This window comes from Serinus canaria, chromosome 1 (genome assembly GCF_022539315.1).
Source record: "Serinus canaria isolate serCan28SL12 chromosome 1, serCan2020, whole genome shotgun sequence".
Classification (NCBI taxonomy): domain Eukaryota; kingdom Metazoa; phylum Chordata; class Aves; order Passeriformes; family Fringillidae; genus Serinus; species Serinus canaria.
This window is the reverse complement of record NC_066313.1, coordinates 32,900,689-32,918,260: the sequence shown is the minus strand read 5'-3', so window position 1 is coordinate 32,918,260 and position 17,572 is coordinate 32,900,689. Positions and strand designations below refer to the sequence as shown.

The window sequence follows — 17,572 nt, the reverse complement described above, 5'->3', positions numbered from 1 at the left end:
CCATTGCTGACCTATTAACATTTTTGTGTCCAGACTGAACAGGTCTAAATTCAACTTCAAACCATCAGCTCCTGTTATTGCCTTCCAGATAGGATGAAGAACATTCTCTCAAAGGTCATTTCCCATTTAAATGTATGTTTTCTCTGACCAAGTCACCTCTTAATTTCCTCCCCCAAGAAAACAAATTTATGAAGGTACCTGCACCTCTCATTAAGTGTGTTTTCCAAGGTCACAATAACCCACAAGGTCTGTCCTAAAGACACTTCAGTTATCAGTATCTTTTTCAGGTAGAATTAAAAATTACAAAAGTAATTTTTTTTCAGGTAGAATTAAAAATTACAAAAGTTTTACACATCAGGTGCCAATTCCTGTTATCTTCCAAAACCCATTTGATTCTACAGCTTCCAATTATGCACTCTAGGTCTTCACCAGACCTTTGGCTACAGCACTGGACTAAAAATTTTGCACTTGGCTGATGACCAGCCTAGAAGGCCCAAGACTTCTTTTCAGTTTCATTGCTTTTGAGAGTCCTTGGTTTCATACACAGGCTGCATTTTCTTTCTTAACGCATGACTTCAGACTCAGCCAGTGTAAAATACCTGTGTTTTACCCAGAACAGCCTAGCAGTCTTTTCCTCTAACCTACACAGACACTGTGATCAATCACTCTATCCATTTACCTTTTAAACATCACCAGGGCTTTTTCAGCACTCAAATACCTCTTGAAAACTCAGCACAACAGATGCAGATGCTGTTCAACTAACTCCTTTATAAATCAGGTTGGAAATTCAAGGCCTAGCTCATTCTCATAATTAAAGATAGTTCTGGGGTTTACTCACACTCAGTTACGTTAGACTGGGTCCTTGCAGTATCTGAATTTCTCTGATTTCCTTCCACCTAGTTAAAATAGTGCTGAAGTTTCAAGAAGATCATGGTTTTTCTAAGCCTGTTTTGATGGATATTTCTCTGCTGCTGGGAGAGATGAGTAATGGCATTGTTGGGAGCTGGAAAACCAGGGGACACATTGATTTTTAATGGCCTTTATTACTTTATCTCAATGTAACAGTCACATTTTCTGTTGTACTGTAGGTCTGCACACACACACACACACACACACACACAATCTAAACTCAATAATTTCCCCCTAAGCCACATAATAACGAGTACACCAAAAAAAGCCATATTCATTTTCTAAGCTTCCTTCCAGAAAGGCCTTCCTCCCACTTGAATTATAACAACAGATCTCTAGATTTCCCATGACAATGCTTAATATGAAATCTCTATGCATATTCATTTAATGCATAGGTACAGCATTTTTCCTTCTTTAAAAACCCAATTAAGATTTCAATATTCGGTACTTTAATTATATGTTTATTGACCAAAAAGAAGTAAAAATAACTCACTGTGTGATGTAGTCTTATTTCTACTTTGGAAATTGAATAAAAATATCTATTTGTCAAATATTTATTATAATTCCTAAATAAATATTGAATGGACAAGTAGGAAGTGCACATATTTTAGCCATTTTAAAAATTCAAGAGACATTAGAAGAGTATAAAAATGCTATCTTCTTTCCCATATTTTGTAAACTTTCATAATTTTTTTAGTACTATTAAGGTGCTTGATACCAATAGAATAAGGTACCGTGGACTTTTCAAAGTGGACTTCAAGAAGGAGCCTACCAGACTACAGAGCCTAACAGATGTGTGTTTTCATGCTATTTTTACAGTTGGCCTGTTCTGAGCTGCAAGTTTCCCCATCATGAAATACAATGGAAACACAAAGTACACTGACCGTCCTCCTTAGTTAAGAGAAACATTTTCACTTTAAAACACTATTCAACCTTAGCAAAAATTAAAGTTACAAACCCATAATTCCATAATTTATTTCAGTGTTGTTTCTTTTTTTTTTCTGGGGGGAGGGGGGTAAAGGGGCAGAGGTTGATTTTTTTTTATTTATTTTTTTTTTTCCCTATACTATGTCGTCTCTGTTAATGTCAATCTTTGTATTACATTGCTACCAGGGGCTCTTTTCTCCTTTGCAGGTGAGGTGCAGGAAATGTGGAACAACATGAACTCTGCAAAATTAAAAAGCACTCAAAAAATAAATTATTCATAGAATTCAGTCAGAATTCATATATCATTTTAAGTTGCATAAGGTGACTTTCCAGCCATACTTGCATCTCACTAGCTAGGTCAAATTCTTAGGATAAAGCAATATCTTGCAATATAAAACATGCATAAGCAGCATGCAATTGCTTTTCATCTACTTATTGCTTCACATACCTGGAATTCCCTGATCCATCTGACATCTAGTTTCAGTTTTAAACACAGGGAAACAATTGAGATGAAACAGTCTATACAAATAATTTCCAAGAACTTTCACATGCTACAAAGCGGGCCATTGCTCCTGCAAAACTGGTTTGCAAAAAAGTACGTCAGATAAATTCTTAGCCCTCTTAAGACAAGGAAAAGCTTTTCTTCCCTTCAGAGAGCCAAAGATAAGCTATAAGTGGTAGTTATAATTACAAGACAAATGACCTTGTGATTGCTACAAACACAAATGCATATGAACAGAAAATAATTGTAATGCTACATCCAAAAAAATTTTTATTGGAAAAACGTGTTAAGGTACCCAGCACCGACAGTTGTGGAATTCAGTCTGGGTATTCCAGCAATTTTTTTCTGTTTATTCCTCTACATCTTTGCAATACCTCTCCCTACCAAAATGGCATACTGATTCCTCAAGGTTGTGCAGCTTAATTTATGCATTACAGCTGATTCTAAATTATAAGAGAAATGAAAAGCAATTTTCTGCAATGAAAAACATTACTTTCCCTCAGAGATGAATCCAGTACATCAAAGATGTCTTTTTAAAGGCCTGCCTCGAAAATGACCATCTTTGTTGCAAAGTGATTATTATCATCTCCAGAATGAGTCATTTTCTACTGGTAAATTGAGGTTTATTTTCCCCATTTACTTAAATGTACATATTTTAAATCTACACACTATTTGCCAATGACAGTTGCAAAACTAAGTGAAGACTGAGTCAAACCAATGCTTTGTAGCTCTTTTTTTTTTTTTTTTTTTCTGCACTGCTTTCCCAGTCTTTCTGCCAAAAGATTCATACATAGACTTTCTGCAACAGGCTTTCCTACCCTACATTTCCTACAACAGACTTTCTTGGAAAAAGACAGCATTTCAGACACACATATAACTGAGTTTTTAGGTGTACCATCCACTAGTGCTCCAGAAGCTTCTATTCAGAACTGGAATGTTTATTTGGAAGTTACCATGGCAGCTCTGCCTATTGGTGATTAGCACTGATAAACATGGTGTACCACAGAGTGAGACACTTCAAGTTTCCTTGGATGGTACACTTGGATTGATTTCTCTTAGCAGGCTTTTTCACAGAATTGTAGAGTCATCAATGTTGCACAAGACCTCCAAGATCAGCAAGTCCAACTTCTGACTGAATACCACCATTCCCTCTGAAGTATACTTTGAAGTACCACACAAACATTTTCAGGGATGGGGACTCCACCATTTCCCTGGGCAGCCTGTTCTAAAATGCCAGTTTATGCCAGTTTGGAAAAGTCAAGCTGTGTGAAGCATAACACCTATTTGTTAGCACTTCCTGAAAATTGGGACACAATCCAACTGCTGAGAACACCCTTACATCTCGTTTAAGCTCCTGCAAAATTAGTTCTGGCCAAAATTAAGCTGGAGGGGAGAAATTTGCTCTTCTCCATCAGAATGGAGGACTAGGATACCGCACCAAAGGGAGCCCTATTTCATGGTACAAAGTTTTTTCCCTTAGACCAATATTATCTACTGCACACCAAAGGATTCCTTGCAGAAACTGCAGAATTCGACAGATTTGACATCACTGTCAAGCAGCTTCATGAACTGCCTCCATTAGATGCTCACTTTCCAAACACCAAACAGAAGGGAGATAAAGCTTGGACTTCAGCTACAGACAACAAATAGACTGAAAGGCCACATCTTAAATAGGTTCATCTGAAGTAAAGGCAATTTTCATGGAAAGTTGTAAATAATACAAAAAAAAGCAGAAGAATTACTCCCTGAAACTTATATATTGAGAGTGAGTGAGTTGGGAAATGAGAGAAAAGCAATAAATGGGTGATATTACCTGAAAAATAAAATGTCAACATAATAATAAAAATAATAATAATTTAAAAGAATCAGCAGCAGAATATTGCCTCAAGGAAGCTATGATTTGCATGAAGTAACTTCTCAAATAATGGGTAACTCAAGGTCTTGGTGATCTTGGCACAGTTAAAGGCATAAGATTCAAGTAGAGATAAACATGAATCCTTTTTTTTCCTACACTCACAAAGGTAGGTTTTGAACTCTTAAATAAATGATGATTAATTTTTCAACTTTTCTTCAGTTTTGATATAGAATATATGTATCTTTTGCCTAGAGTTGATTTATTTTGTTGCTGTCACTTTGAGAACACTTTCTAGTATTGTATTAGTGTCTTCTTTTTAGTGTCTGTATTTTCTACTGACATGCTCTCCCTGAACAAGTTCCCTGCGAGTTTTCAATGCAGAGACTTTAAGTAACTTCAGGCTTGTGATTCAGAATGAAATTTACTCCTCTGGGAACAAAACAGCTCAGAGTGTCAAGTGACTCTTATTCAATTAAAAAAAAAAAAAAAAAAAAAAAAAAGACAAACAATATCCAGTTTTCTTTGTCTGGTTGAGCATTCTTTAATGCTTCAAATGATTTTGAAAAAAAAAAAGTCATCATGAGCCTTTGTAATAAAATATTTGGTTATTTAAAGTTTTTCACTTAACAAAAGAAGTCTCCTAATCTTCCCTGGACCTGAGGACTCATTGAAAGAAACTGTGAATCCCTCAAAAGAAATACTCAGAAATTACTGTATGAATCAATGAATACATAAACATTCAAAATTACATATACTAATGACTAAAAGCCTAATTAATCCATAGTAATACAGTTATTCTTTGCCTTGGAAAGCTTGAGTAATCAGGTGTAAATCCAAGATGTGTATTTTTTCACTTTGAAATAAAAAGTCAACACACGTGCATGGGTGCAGACATCCTTCACTGAAAAAATGCCCTTAGAGGAGTTTAAATGGCATTTCAGTGATACATCCAAAGAAATACACCATTCTGATTCATCCAAGTGAGCATCCATGAAGTAATTTTCAGACATTTAGATTTAAAAGCAGAATTCTAATAAAATAATAAGAAAACAACAATTTCTTTGATAGGCACCCAGAGAGAGCTAAATCTTTAGTTTTATTTCAGCTTCTTTTTCTAAGCATAGTATAGCAGGGCTTTTTTCCCTTATTCACTTACAGCCTTTCCCTCTCCTTTGTCTCCCTTTTCACGGCTTTGAAGATTTCCTGTCGTGCCTATTGGGATGTGAAGCGCTGCCACTACACAGCTGGAAAAGGATGTACCCTCTGCACAGCTGTAGCAATGGTGAAATACTGGGAAAATCTTCCTTCTAAACAAAGGTTCAAGGGAAAGCCACTGGCTTTCTTAGCATTTTCCCTGGATATCTCAAATTCTTCTGGCAGCATGTATTCTGAAGCAGTCCAGCTATCACTATGTGGAGATAAGACCAGTCCTCCTAGTCCTGTCACTGTTTTCAGGATACTATCAGTGCTGCAGCAGCTCTACTTCATCATCCTTAGCCATATAATTGCTAACAGCAATAAAAATAAATAAAAATAGTTTATTCCCACTTTTAAGAGGGGTATAATATCTGACAGCTGTTCCTTCACTTTTCTTAGTCTTCACTTTCAATAGTCTTCAGTAAGACAGTTATGTGGGCTTATTGATTTCCTGTCCCAGACACTGAATGTGGAGGATGACAGCTGAGAACACGAGGCAGGAGCCTCTGCTTCTCCAAAGGTAGGGCCCACCCTCTCCCCAGCTCTCCTGCTTCTCCGTGCACACTCTGGACTGGCACGTTTTGTACCTCTACCACGCACTGGTGGAACAGTTCCCCACAACACATGTAGTACACCTTTGCAACCAGGAATAGTTCCAGCAGAATGACTCTCTAACAAGTTTTCCAGTGATTAGTTATATTTTAGGTACCAAATTAGGGCTGCTCTGAGGTGAAAAAAAAATAAAAGAGACCAGACTATTCCAAAGAATCTTAATTTAGGTCATTGAACAAAAGCAACTAAACTCTGCAGTTTTTTTGGAAAATGTTGATCTGGTATTTCAGTGTCCCATTAGCAGGACTTCACACCAGACCCCTTTAGTTTCTTTCATTGATCACTCCAGCACAGCCTCACATCAAGGCAACATCTGGTAAGACACAAGAGATCAAAGGAGAACAAAGACCTTGCTTCAGCCATGGCATTCAGAGGCCAGAGCCTGGCCTCTCCAGTACTTACAAACCTCCCTGAAGGTGAACTACAGTCACTAACACAACCAACCATCAGTCTCAACTCTAAACTAAGATGTGATTGGAATTATAATGCACAACAGAATCTCCTGCATGGGGATTGCAAGCACTACACATGTATTTTCAAGGATCTTTCTTAATTTCTTATTTCGCTTATGGATACACAAAGGGTCAGTATTTCAAATTGTTTGAGCAACTGTGAAAAAGATGGGATTTTCATTCTCTGCTGATAACTCAGTGGTATAAAGAAACATTTCTGCCTCTTCCTCTAAGCCACTTCCAGGAAAAAAGAATCCTGTGGTTGAACTTTCTGGCAATAAACATCTCTAGGTCACCATTCTACTATCAATCTGGCATAAACTAGTCAATAAGAAGGATTCTGTCTATGAATTATAACTTATCTCAGGCTGCAAGAGTAACTACCACCTAGGAAGCAAGCAGACAAAGCCTATCAAGGAAGAAATGTACTAAGGGCACAGAAAATGCTTTCAAGTGTAAAGAAATCATTTACAGTTCTGCAAAAATAAACAGAGAGCAACTCTGAGTTTGGTGGAGCTCATCAGGTACCTGAGGGACGCTTGCTTTAAAAGATTTACTTTCTTCTGTTGGAAGATGCCAGACTACTCCACTGGGGCTGTTGATGGCTGGATATTGATTTTTGCACTGTGGACTCTAAAAAAGCATCTACATCATAGATTCTTAAACTTTTAAAATACCTTTTCCTAGTGGCCATTTCTTGACCACTCCCTTCCACTCTGTTATTTCTGAAACAATTAAAGGAGGACTTTCCTAGCACTGTGGTGTCCTACAGCCTCAGTAGTGAGAGATCAAAGCATATTGGTGCATGAACTGCTGTCTAAGACCTTAAAAAAAGGCAGAAAGAGGATTCACTACTGACTAATAGTGAAAACCTTTTTTCCCAGACAGAGAAGCAAATTGCGAGAAGCTGAACATATCCTGAGTGTATCCTGGACTGCAATCAAAGCAGCATGGCCAATAGATCAAGGGAGGGGATTCTGCCCCTCTACTCTGCTCTGGTGGGACCCCACCTGGAGTGCTGCATCCAGCTCTGGGACCCCCACATAAGAAGGATGTGAATTTGTTGAACGCAGAGGAGACCATAAAGGTGATCAGAGGGCTGGAGCACCTCTCCTGTGAAAACAGGCTAAGGAAATTGGAGTTGTTCAGCCTGGATAACAGAATGCTCCATGGAGATCTTAATGCAGCCTTTCAGTACCTAGAGGGGGCTTGTAAGAAAGATGTGGATAGACTTCTTTTTAACAAGGCCTGTAGATGTAGGGGTTTAAACTAAACAAAGGTAGATTTAGCCTACATCTAAAGAAGCCATTTTTTACACTGAGGGTTATGAAATATTAGAGGAGGTTGCCAGAAGAACTGTGGATGCCTTATCCCTAGAAACATTCAAGAGACTGTTGGACAGGGCTCTGAGTAGCCTGATCTAGGAGAAGCTGTCTCTGCTTATTGCAGGGTGCTCAGACCAGATGGCCTTTCAAGCTCCCTTCCAACCCAAACTGTTCTATAATGTTGTGATCTCTACAAAAACAAGATATATAGATGGGTAATAAAAAATAAACATCAAGTCAAATTAAAATACTCGTGTCATTCAATACTATCTGTTCTTCAGTGTTCCAGCTGTTCGTATCTTTGAAAACTCCTACACGTTCATCTAGGAAATTAGTGATGAAAAAAGAATGACTAATAACACAGTAGTGATTATTTCTTAGGTTTACAAGTATCAAAGCAATTAAGAGCTGAAGCCTGTAATAAATTATTTTCTGAAATACACCAAGATTTGTTTTTCCACTGCTTCCTCTGGATTTTTAAATTTTAGCCTTTAAGCTATAATTTCACACAATATTCTGAGCTGGAAGGGACCCACAAGTATTATTGAGTCCATTTCTTGGGTGACTGGCCCATACAGGGATGAAACACACAACTTTTGGTGTTGGCATTTTTTGAACCACATTCTAACCAGCTGAGCTAATCTAAGGTCACCTATGACTAGTTCTAGCCTTTCTAGTTAAGATTTGAATAAGTCCTTCAATTTGTTGAAATGCAGAACCCCAAACTTTTAGAGAATGATAATCTCCAAGTAGAAAAATTAAATTTCCTCATGGTGGTGCTGGATGTCATTGAACTCTCAAGTCAAAGAAAAGAAGAGACAGAGTAGATTTCTTAGTTTCTCCAATGAGCAGAGCCTGTGGTGGGTACAGAATTAAACTTATCAGAGTTAACACAACACAGTCTAAGATGATAAATCATCATTGAGAATTTACCCTTTTTTACTCATGTGATTCTATGAATATATTAAACCAGGTTTTCTAAGGAAATAATTATGCTAAATGAGCATTCATACCTGTCTCACTCCCTCAGCTGGAGTGAGACAGTAGGCAATTGCAATGAAATCTAAAAAAGTGAGGAGGAAACAAAACAACAGGTTCCTAAAAACTCTGTAAAACTATATGGTTAATTAAAAACAGGCACATTCTGAGTGTAACCTGCATTGTTACAATAGGCCAGAAAATTCACAGCAGTATAAAAGAAAAAGAAATAGAGATCCTTCATGCATGTCTCAGCCATGGCAAAATTCTCAGTCAGAGCTCAACCTTTTCAGACTGACTGACCTTAGTCAGTCAATCTCAGTATGCAAATGCACTTGGAACTAGATGTCTTTAATTCCAGTGTTGATAGAAATAGATTTTTCCAAATAGTCTATTTCACAAAAACTAATAGCATTCTTTAATACAGATACAAAATGAAAATACATACCGAATGTGAAAAGAGTCTATTGAAAACAGCTCTATTAACCATAAAAGTCCTCTTTTTGTCCAACATCTAGAAAGCAGGCAAGGTTAGATGAGCAAAAAGGTTCTGAGATCTGAACTCAGATGTTGAACTCAGCATGAATCCAATATGAATCATTAAGTGACCCACTGTCTTTCTTAACTTTTCTTCAGGGTAAGGATTCATTTTGCCTGATATTCCAACCTCTACTAAAATCCTCTCTTCAGTATCTGTGTCCAAGCATAGCACTTGTACCAAGGAGTCAATCAATTAAAACTTTCTTCCAGCTAAGGAAAGTTGCTTATGCTTTGTACCAGAGACTATCTGATAGTCCCTTACACTGACCACTTATTTACAAATGCAAATAAGCCTCTTGAGAGTGCTGGGTGTGTTTTTTTCAAGTCCTTCAGTAATGGAAAATTAACATCACTGCACTAATATTAATTATTTTATATAGAGTTTCCTTTCTAAAGTGTATTTAATATTCAAGCTAGAGCAAGGTAATACTTTATTTTTAAGAACTTTGTCTGAGTATGCACTTGGGCATTGTAGTTTTTTTATGAATCACAAAGTATTAGTCTACACCCATATCTGTATTTTATGCTGGTAAGTTTGCAGAGAATCTCACACATTCTGTGAAGTATGTCACGGAATTTAAATTCTTTTTTTCCCCCCCATAAGAGAATTTGTTTGATTTCTCTTAACTCTGTTATTCAAGTGTGTTCTTATGAGAGCTCTAAATGATTTAACAGCGAGCTCAAACTGGTGAAGGTACCTGCTAAGTGGCTGGCACAACTGAAGAGTAAAAGGATAAGAGCAGCCACTAAAGAGAGGGCTGACAGGGGTGTACTAACAACTTCTTTTAACTCCTGGAAGCACCACTGATCACAGATTTAAGGTGGATCTGTCTCAAATTAGTTGTCTATGTCAATTCTCACTGAAGTCTTTTAATCTCAAATCCCCAAGTATTTTTCAACTGCAAACTAGGGCACAACATTTTAAATAGAAACAACTGAATAACAGTATTTCAAAGAGAGATTTTTTTTTTTTAAAAAAGCTTTCTTCAAAAGCCCCCTGTAACTTTGTAGTCAACTTCCTGGTGCACCAGCATGGTCTTGGGCAGCTCGGGATGCTCAGCAAGCCCTGCACTGTCCTTCCCACCAGACCATTAGCACAGCTTGCTCTTGGCATTTTTGCTCTCCAGCTCCACACTGGACACTTTCTGCCAACATGCACACAGTAGTCTTATTTTACCCCAAGAGATGGGGACACCTCTTCACCCCAGGGCAAGGTTCATACCAATACCAGTAACTCTCCTCAGGAATAGGTTCTACAAATCCATGTCACCTATGGATGAAGGTGATCTCCTAATAATTAAATTAACAATGTATATAGAGACTGGGAAGTGCTCTGAACGAATCCCTTACCACCTCCCCTTTCATTCTATTATTTAACAAAAGGCAACTAAGAGTGCTTTTTCCTTAATACACTATTTTCACATCTTAAAATTTTTTAATTATACTGACCATTTAAAAATGAGGATAAATTAAATGAAGAATGGTTTTGGCAATGCAGAATTCTGTGACTTGAATAACTGGACCAAAATGTAAAGTTTATTACCAGCTGTTTGATATGAACAAAATACATTTTTCTCTCTCAAAAGCAGAAATCTTAATATATTTTGCAGCTTTGCCATTAAATAGAGAGATGATTTCCCTCTAATTTCTAAAAGCAGTTTTGTGGAAGAAAATGGGTAATCAACATGGAGAATGTCTTCTTTTCTGAAAACGCTTTTAGTCTGACATAAATGACAGCTATTTAAAGGCAATCACTTGTGTTTTATATCTCACACAAAAACCAGCAGACACAGTACCCTGCCTCTGAGACAAAACACTGATATGTGTGACAGAACATTTCAAGCAGTAGTAATCAGAAGCCACAGATCCAGCATCATCAAGAAAACAACTGAAACATTGTCCATTAAGATCTGTATCTCTTTTTTGCTATTGTTGTTCAGCCTTCAGCTGATATTACACTGCACTATGAATAACCAATTATCTGCATCTGACAGGTACAGGAGATGCAAATCACATCCCTTCTGCAGTATGTACACTGATAACTTACGCATCTGTTAAAAATAAAGTGCTTTTCTAAATATCACCCAGGAGGCATGTGTTCTGTTTTCTGTTCAGTGACCTTTGGAAACTCTAGTCCAATGAATAACTAGTGATGAGCCAATAAGTTGGGAGGCAGTAGAGGAAAAGTGCCTATAACCTTATATGTAATCTGTTATGAAGATGGCTATGATAAAAAGATACATTGCTCTTTCATAATTTGCCTGAGAGAGCAAATCAATGAGAACATAAACTTGTAGCCCCTTAAGTTTAATGATTATGGAATTCATTATCCTGGACAATTAAAAATATAATATGCAGAAAAAGTGCAGCGAATTATATCATTTAAGTATCTAATTTAGTGGTAATTTGCCACCTTACAGGCTTTTGTTCACATGGCATCAATCATATCTTGATAAATCTGGCCTTCCATTCAATCATTTTATGTAGAAAGAAGATGAACTGTGCTTCAAGATGAAAAAAATTCATATTCCCAATATGTTGGTAGAACACTAAAGGAATTCAGCAATGACATTCTTGCATCTGTTAGAAACCTTTGTAAGCATTATGACATATTACAAAGCTTTGGCTTTCTTCCTCACACCCTACATGGCCCATATGGCCTCGATCTGTGTCGGACAAAGTCAGCACTGTAAGACAACAGCTACATAACCAAAAGGCAAGGGAAAAACACCAAATCCAGGGAGACACGGTACAGCACATAGAGCTTTGCTTTGGTGCTACATTACCAACAAAGCCTTCACTGCAAGCCCTAATTACGGCTCAGGTAATTCAGCTTTTGAGTCAGCACATCTTTTAAGCACAGACATGGTCTACTACACATCCACTATCATGTGACTAGAAACCAAAGATTTTTAAAGAGAAAACATTCTACAATTCCAGTTGACAAAGGGAGTTACTAAGTCATAGAGGGTCTTCACGATAACCAAACACCCAACTAAGCACTGACACACCCAACTAAGCACTGACGATAGTTATGGGAAAGAAACTTATTTTGAACACAAGTAGCTAAATCATAAACTTGTTAATAGCATGAAAGTCTTACCTGTTGTTATCGCTTACATTTTTACAGTTTAGAATAAACAGTGAACACACCTTTATTCAAAATGTAAACAAACTTATTCTTAACCAATTTTAATTTCATAATTAATCACATTATTTTTATTTCAGATTAAATTTTTCCCATAAGAAAGAATAAATTGTACATACCCTCTCCAAAGTAATTTCTTCAAATTCATATTCAATTTCTGTTCCATTGACCTAAAGAAAAAAAAATCAGAAAATTCTTAAAATCACATGGAAGGTAACTTCACAGGCATACTGTACAGCTGTTCCAGTATCATTGGTTCACTGAAACATATTTTTCACCATAGAGCTGAGGAGTTCTAAAGTAGTGAATATTTAACTCCCCTATGTCTTGGGGATACACAGTCAAGCCTATAAACCAAAAATAGTAGAAGTTCAGAATGTAATGGGTGTATAAAATCACCAACATAATAAGACTGATATTTTTTAAAACATCTTTGTGGACTTTGTGCCAATGTTTAAATAGTTTCCAAGGTAATAGTTTCAAGTCAAAATAGAAGACCTGCTTCTAATATTCTCACAATTGAAGAAAAATTATTTATGCGTTGTCTTAGCAGCTCCAATTTACATTGAAATACAAAACCAGACAGGAAATTCACAGTACTTATCTAAAATTATTCACTGCTACATACACTGAAATACAGCTTGTTTACTATATTAACCTAGGGCAAGAACATGACAGAGAACCTTTGCAAGAGACAGCTGAATGGCAAAAAGGCACAGAATGTTAATGTAATTCCTATGCTGAGTCCCGGTGTCAAAATAAATTAAGCTACAAAATGTAGAGCACCAAAATAGATTGTGCTGGACAAGAAATCTATCAACTAAAGAGATGACACTGATTTAAGCAGTATTCCAAAACCTTGTTCCAGTCTGACATGGATTACTTTTGTCCCTCCAGGCAACTCACTTAACATCCCTTTCTTCCTTTTCTCCTTTCTTAAATGGGTAGAGTAGAGCATGGGAGAGAGCTACAAAGGCTCACTGTATTGCAGGTAAACTGCAGAGCAATGAAAATATATCTATCATCAAAATCTCAGAAGAATTTCAAAGCATCACTTCCATAAAACTAGCCAGCAATTTTTGGCTTGGCCAGAAAGTATTGCTTTAAAAAATATATATTAAGAAAAATTTATTAATCATGCTATTTTAGTTTCTGTAATGATGGGATATGCCATGGAAAATAGCTTTGCTTTAGTGTCTTAATTTATACTTAATGAAAAAAAAGACCTAAACTGAAAGAAAGGATTGGGATTGACTTCATCTTGGAGGAACAAATTTGTTATTTCTAAAAACATGAACATTTATCACTCCTCCCCACTCCCAACTGCTAATTTTCTGTATTAGATTCCTAACTGCAATCATAAAACACTGTATATAAATCATTCTTTATCTCGTCAAGCACCTTTCAAATGTAATTAGGTACTTCCCTTGTGACTATTTTAACAAGGTACATGTATCTGCCAAACAAAAGCTTCCTCTAAAATCCACCAACTATTTAATTTGTTTACAATTCAAGATGTGATAAACCATGAAATTAGTAACAGAAATACAATCTCCAGAATCTGTGTTGAAAAGGAAAGAGAGAGAAAAGTCCAAACAAACAACTCATGCTTAGCAATTGTAGGAAAACAGAGCATCAATGAATATAATATTTAATACGTACATAATATTTGGGTTTTTTTGTTTATTAAGATTGGGTAATCACATCACATTACACTTACACCAGGGATGAACAAAAAAAATTTTAGTACAGGATGTCTTCCTGACCAATGTTATCACTTTAATGCTTTCTGCATAGACTCTTATTAATCTAGGCAACTTACTACATATGAAGATCTTTATAGCTATTCCATTTTTTGTCCTTTCTTGTCTAATGATAATGAAATCAAAGCTATCTATATGTCTCTGTTTTCATGAGCTTCTCTTTCATCTCAGGTTGGTGGATAGCTCTGATCTATGCCTTCAATTCCTCAGTCTTGCTCTATAAAGCTGTCTTTGCTTCACTGCTTATAATCGCTTTTCCTTTGCATTAAAAACTCATTAGTGCAGCAAAATGGGAAAAAGAGGGATATGAGAAGTGAGCAACCTCTGTAGAAAGATGAAAGGAGAAAACACAAGCTGAATACTCAATTTGTATTTGCACACAAACGATATCTTGCTTATGACCACATGAGGGGTTTCTATTGTCATCCACAGTGGCGATTCTGAAAATGCCTTCAATTCAAATCAAAATTAATTGCAGCAGAGATCCATTATCAGGCTCCATAGCAGCAGGGGTGATATGAATTAAAAAGCTGATCGTGATCCAGTTCCTTTTATTATTTAAACATACGTGTCTGCATATACCTTTCACTGCCCTTTTTGTTTTGCTGGTTGCTCAGCAAACCAATGCAATTATTTCTTAAAGAATCCAATAAGATACTGTACCCACCTGAGGCAGGTGGAATGTTGCTTTATGCAGTACCACTCATTGCTAACACCATTTAACTCCACATTTAGACTCTCTGGCTGCACCTACACTGCTAAATTATAGTCAGTTTTCAGCCAAGTCTCAGTGCTTAGGGCTGTTTCTGTCTGGAGCCTGCTGGAAGCAAATGGCCAAGGAGTGAGCCAACAGTTAAGCAGAAAGAGAATCATGGCTCCAGCACTGAACTGGCCTATTGGTGCTCTCATTTAGAGGCATATGGACATACCCTCTGTTTTTGTACATTTCAACTTGACAGTCTCTGGCCTGTCAAAGCACCAGCAAGCTGTCTGAACCTGCAACTTCCATTTCTTACAAGTAGTGGAAACCTACTCTTGTGTCCCTCTTTGCATGACTTTTCTACTCCTGATTTTATATCAGATTGCAGCAAGAACAGAAAGCAAAATGTACTACAACCTCCATGATTTTAGATAACTATGAAAAATTACAAACATTTTCATTCAGTTTTCTCTTCTCCACAATCAAAGAAACTATCAGCATTTTCCAGTTGTTTGGGAAAAAGTCTTTCTCAGCTTTTTGCAGTGCAAGCTTGTTATGACAGAGATCTTTAATCTCAAGTAAAATTTACATTTTTAATGCTGAAATGCGAGGTAGTCATCTATACTTAAGTGAGTAAAAACAGGCACGTGAAGGTCTTAATTAATTTCATCCTCCGCTAAAATTCTCAGGTAGGTGAGGTGAATTGTGCCCGGACATTTCCTTTCTCTGTATAGTAAGAGAGTAAAAAAATGATGTGTGAAGTTAGGGGAGCACTTGCCTTGAATCTGTTTTCTCTGCATTTCTCCTGACTATAGACTGGTAACATTCTGCTTAAGGGATGCCGTATATCTTTTATAATTACACACCACTGAAAGGCCGGATCTCTGGTTTAGCAGCTTTTCCAATTGCTTCCTCAGGCTTGTCTGCACCTGTACCTGGCAGCACATGCCTGGCATGATATCCAGCAACTACTGCCACAAGCCCAACTTATAAGGATATCCACAAGGAACAACTCAATCTTTCCCCTTCTCCAAAAGCCAAGAAACACTGCTCTTGGCTTCTGTCTCTGATTTGGGACACTGATGTGCACAGTTCTGAGGAAGATGCTCAAGAGCACCTGTGTCAGCAAGGGGCCACAGACTGCAGCAGCAGTGGGTAAGGGGTAGACAGGATGTAGTCCATGGGAGGACACAACCAACTGCATCCCTTCTCCAGGACACAGGAGCTGGAATCAACACATGTCTCATCCAGGAACTTGCATTTCCAGCAGAAGAAAAAAGACACTATTGACCAGGACAAAGTGAAAAAGTGCTACATGGGAGCAGATGCCCATAAAATCTTTAGATAATTTTGAGGACCTCTGCTGCATGGCCTTCTTGCAATGCCACAAAGCTCTCAGCCTCCTGACCTTACATATGTTCATGATCCAGAGTGAAATGAATGCACAGCCCTTCTTGAATAAGTTACCAAAAGTTAATTAAGCACTGATGTTTAAAAGAACTCCTGACAAAGGCAAGGTAACAGCTGCCTTTCATTTACAGCAGCACCTGTTATTCCAGAGGACTCTCCAAAACATTTGACAAGAAAATGTCTTTAAGAAAGAGAGACACATTAGGGTAACTGTCTAGACTCCACCATTCAAGAGAGATTTCCTGGCAAACTTCTCTGCTATTAGAGTTCACTTACCTCCCTAAGAAGGAAGCACTACTCATCTTCAGTGACACTTACTTTCAGGAGAGTGAGAAATAAGAAACAGGAAGAGAGGTTTTTATACACAATTTTGTGAAAAATCTGAAGCCCAGCATACAGAATGCCAAAGTAAGGACCTGACAAACTCAGATTTGTTTGTTCCTTTATGTGACTTTTCAGGAAGTTTCTTTAACGCAGTTTAAGGGTGACATAAGCAGCTGAAGTAGTCCCTTACTGAAAAATCAGCTCTACAGATTATGCTAAATTCCTAAAATCCTTGAGACAAGCATTCTGTTGGGTTTTTCATTTTCTGACACATATTCTGCCACTTCATTAATATTTTTAAGATTTTTTTTTTCATAATAACAACTGTAATTTGATACTCTTATTATTTTACTTTTGCAATTATTTGATTTGATGGACTTGTTTACACTTGAAAAGTAAACACTGCAGAATTCTTTCTTGCTATACTTCTAACCTACTACAACTGCATCCACTCAATAAGATATATATTTAATGACATGAATTTTAGTGGTAAGAACTGTATTATGATGGTGGCAACAATCTAATCAAAACATACAGTTTATTCAACTGCAAGATTTCAAAACCCCTGGATCTATTCTTTCTAATAAAAACTGCCATCAGAGCCATTTGTTATGCTAAGTCTTATTTTCAAGAAGAGATTGTTTTGCCTAAAAATTACATCTGCAGACTTTTATTTCAAGCAAAACTCATTTCAATCATATTTAATTGGGTATTGTTTTTCAGAAAACTGAAAGAAAGAAGACTACTGCTTCTACTTCTGCTTTCATATGCACAGGAAGATAACTACCCTAACACCGATTTTCATTCAACATGCAAAAATTGTTCCTTTGGCTACATGGTTTCACCAGCTGTCTCATCACCCAAACCTCAGCAGAATACAAGATTGTCAAATTCTTATTGTACAAGTAAGTTCAGGATATCTTTGTCCTT

The 17,572-nt window shown here is 37.0% G+C and overlaps 1 protein-coding gene across 3 annotated transcripts in view; it reads right to left on the bottom strand.

Moving 5' to 3' along the window:
- The window catches only part of DLG2 (discs large MAGUK scaffold protein 2), a 486,684-nt gene that overhangs the window by 352,376 nt on the left and 116,736 nt on the right, over positions 1-17,572 (bottom strand). For all 3 annotated transcript variants that reach the window (XM_030234136.2, XM_030234140.2, XM_030234138.2), the window contains exon 3: positions 12,565-12,615. In XM_030234136.2, the coding sequence (XP_030089996.1) occupies positions 12,565-12,615 (51 nt within the window). The remainder of the gene's footprint in view (positions 1-12,564; positions 12,616-17,572) is intronic.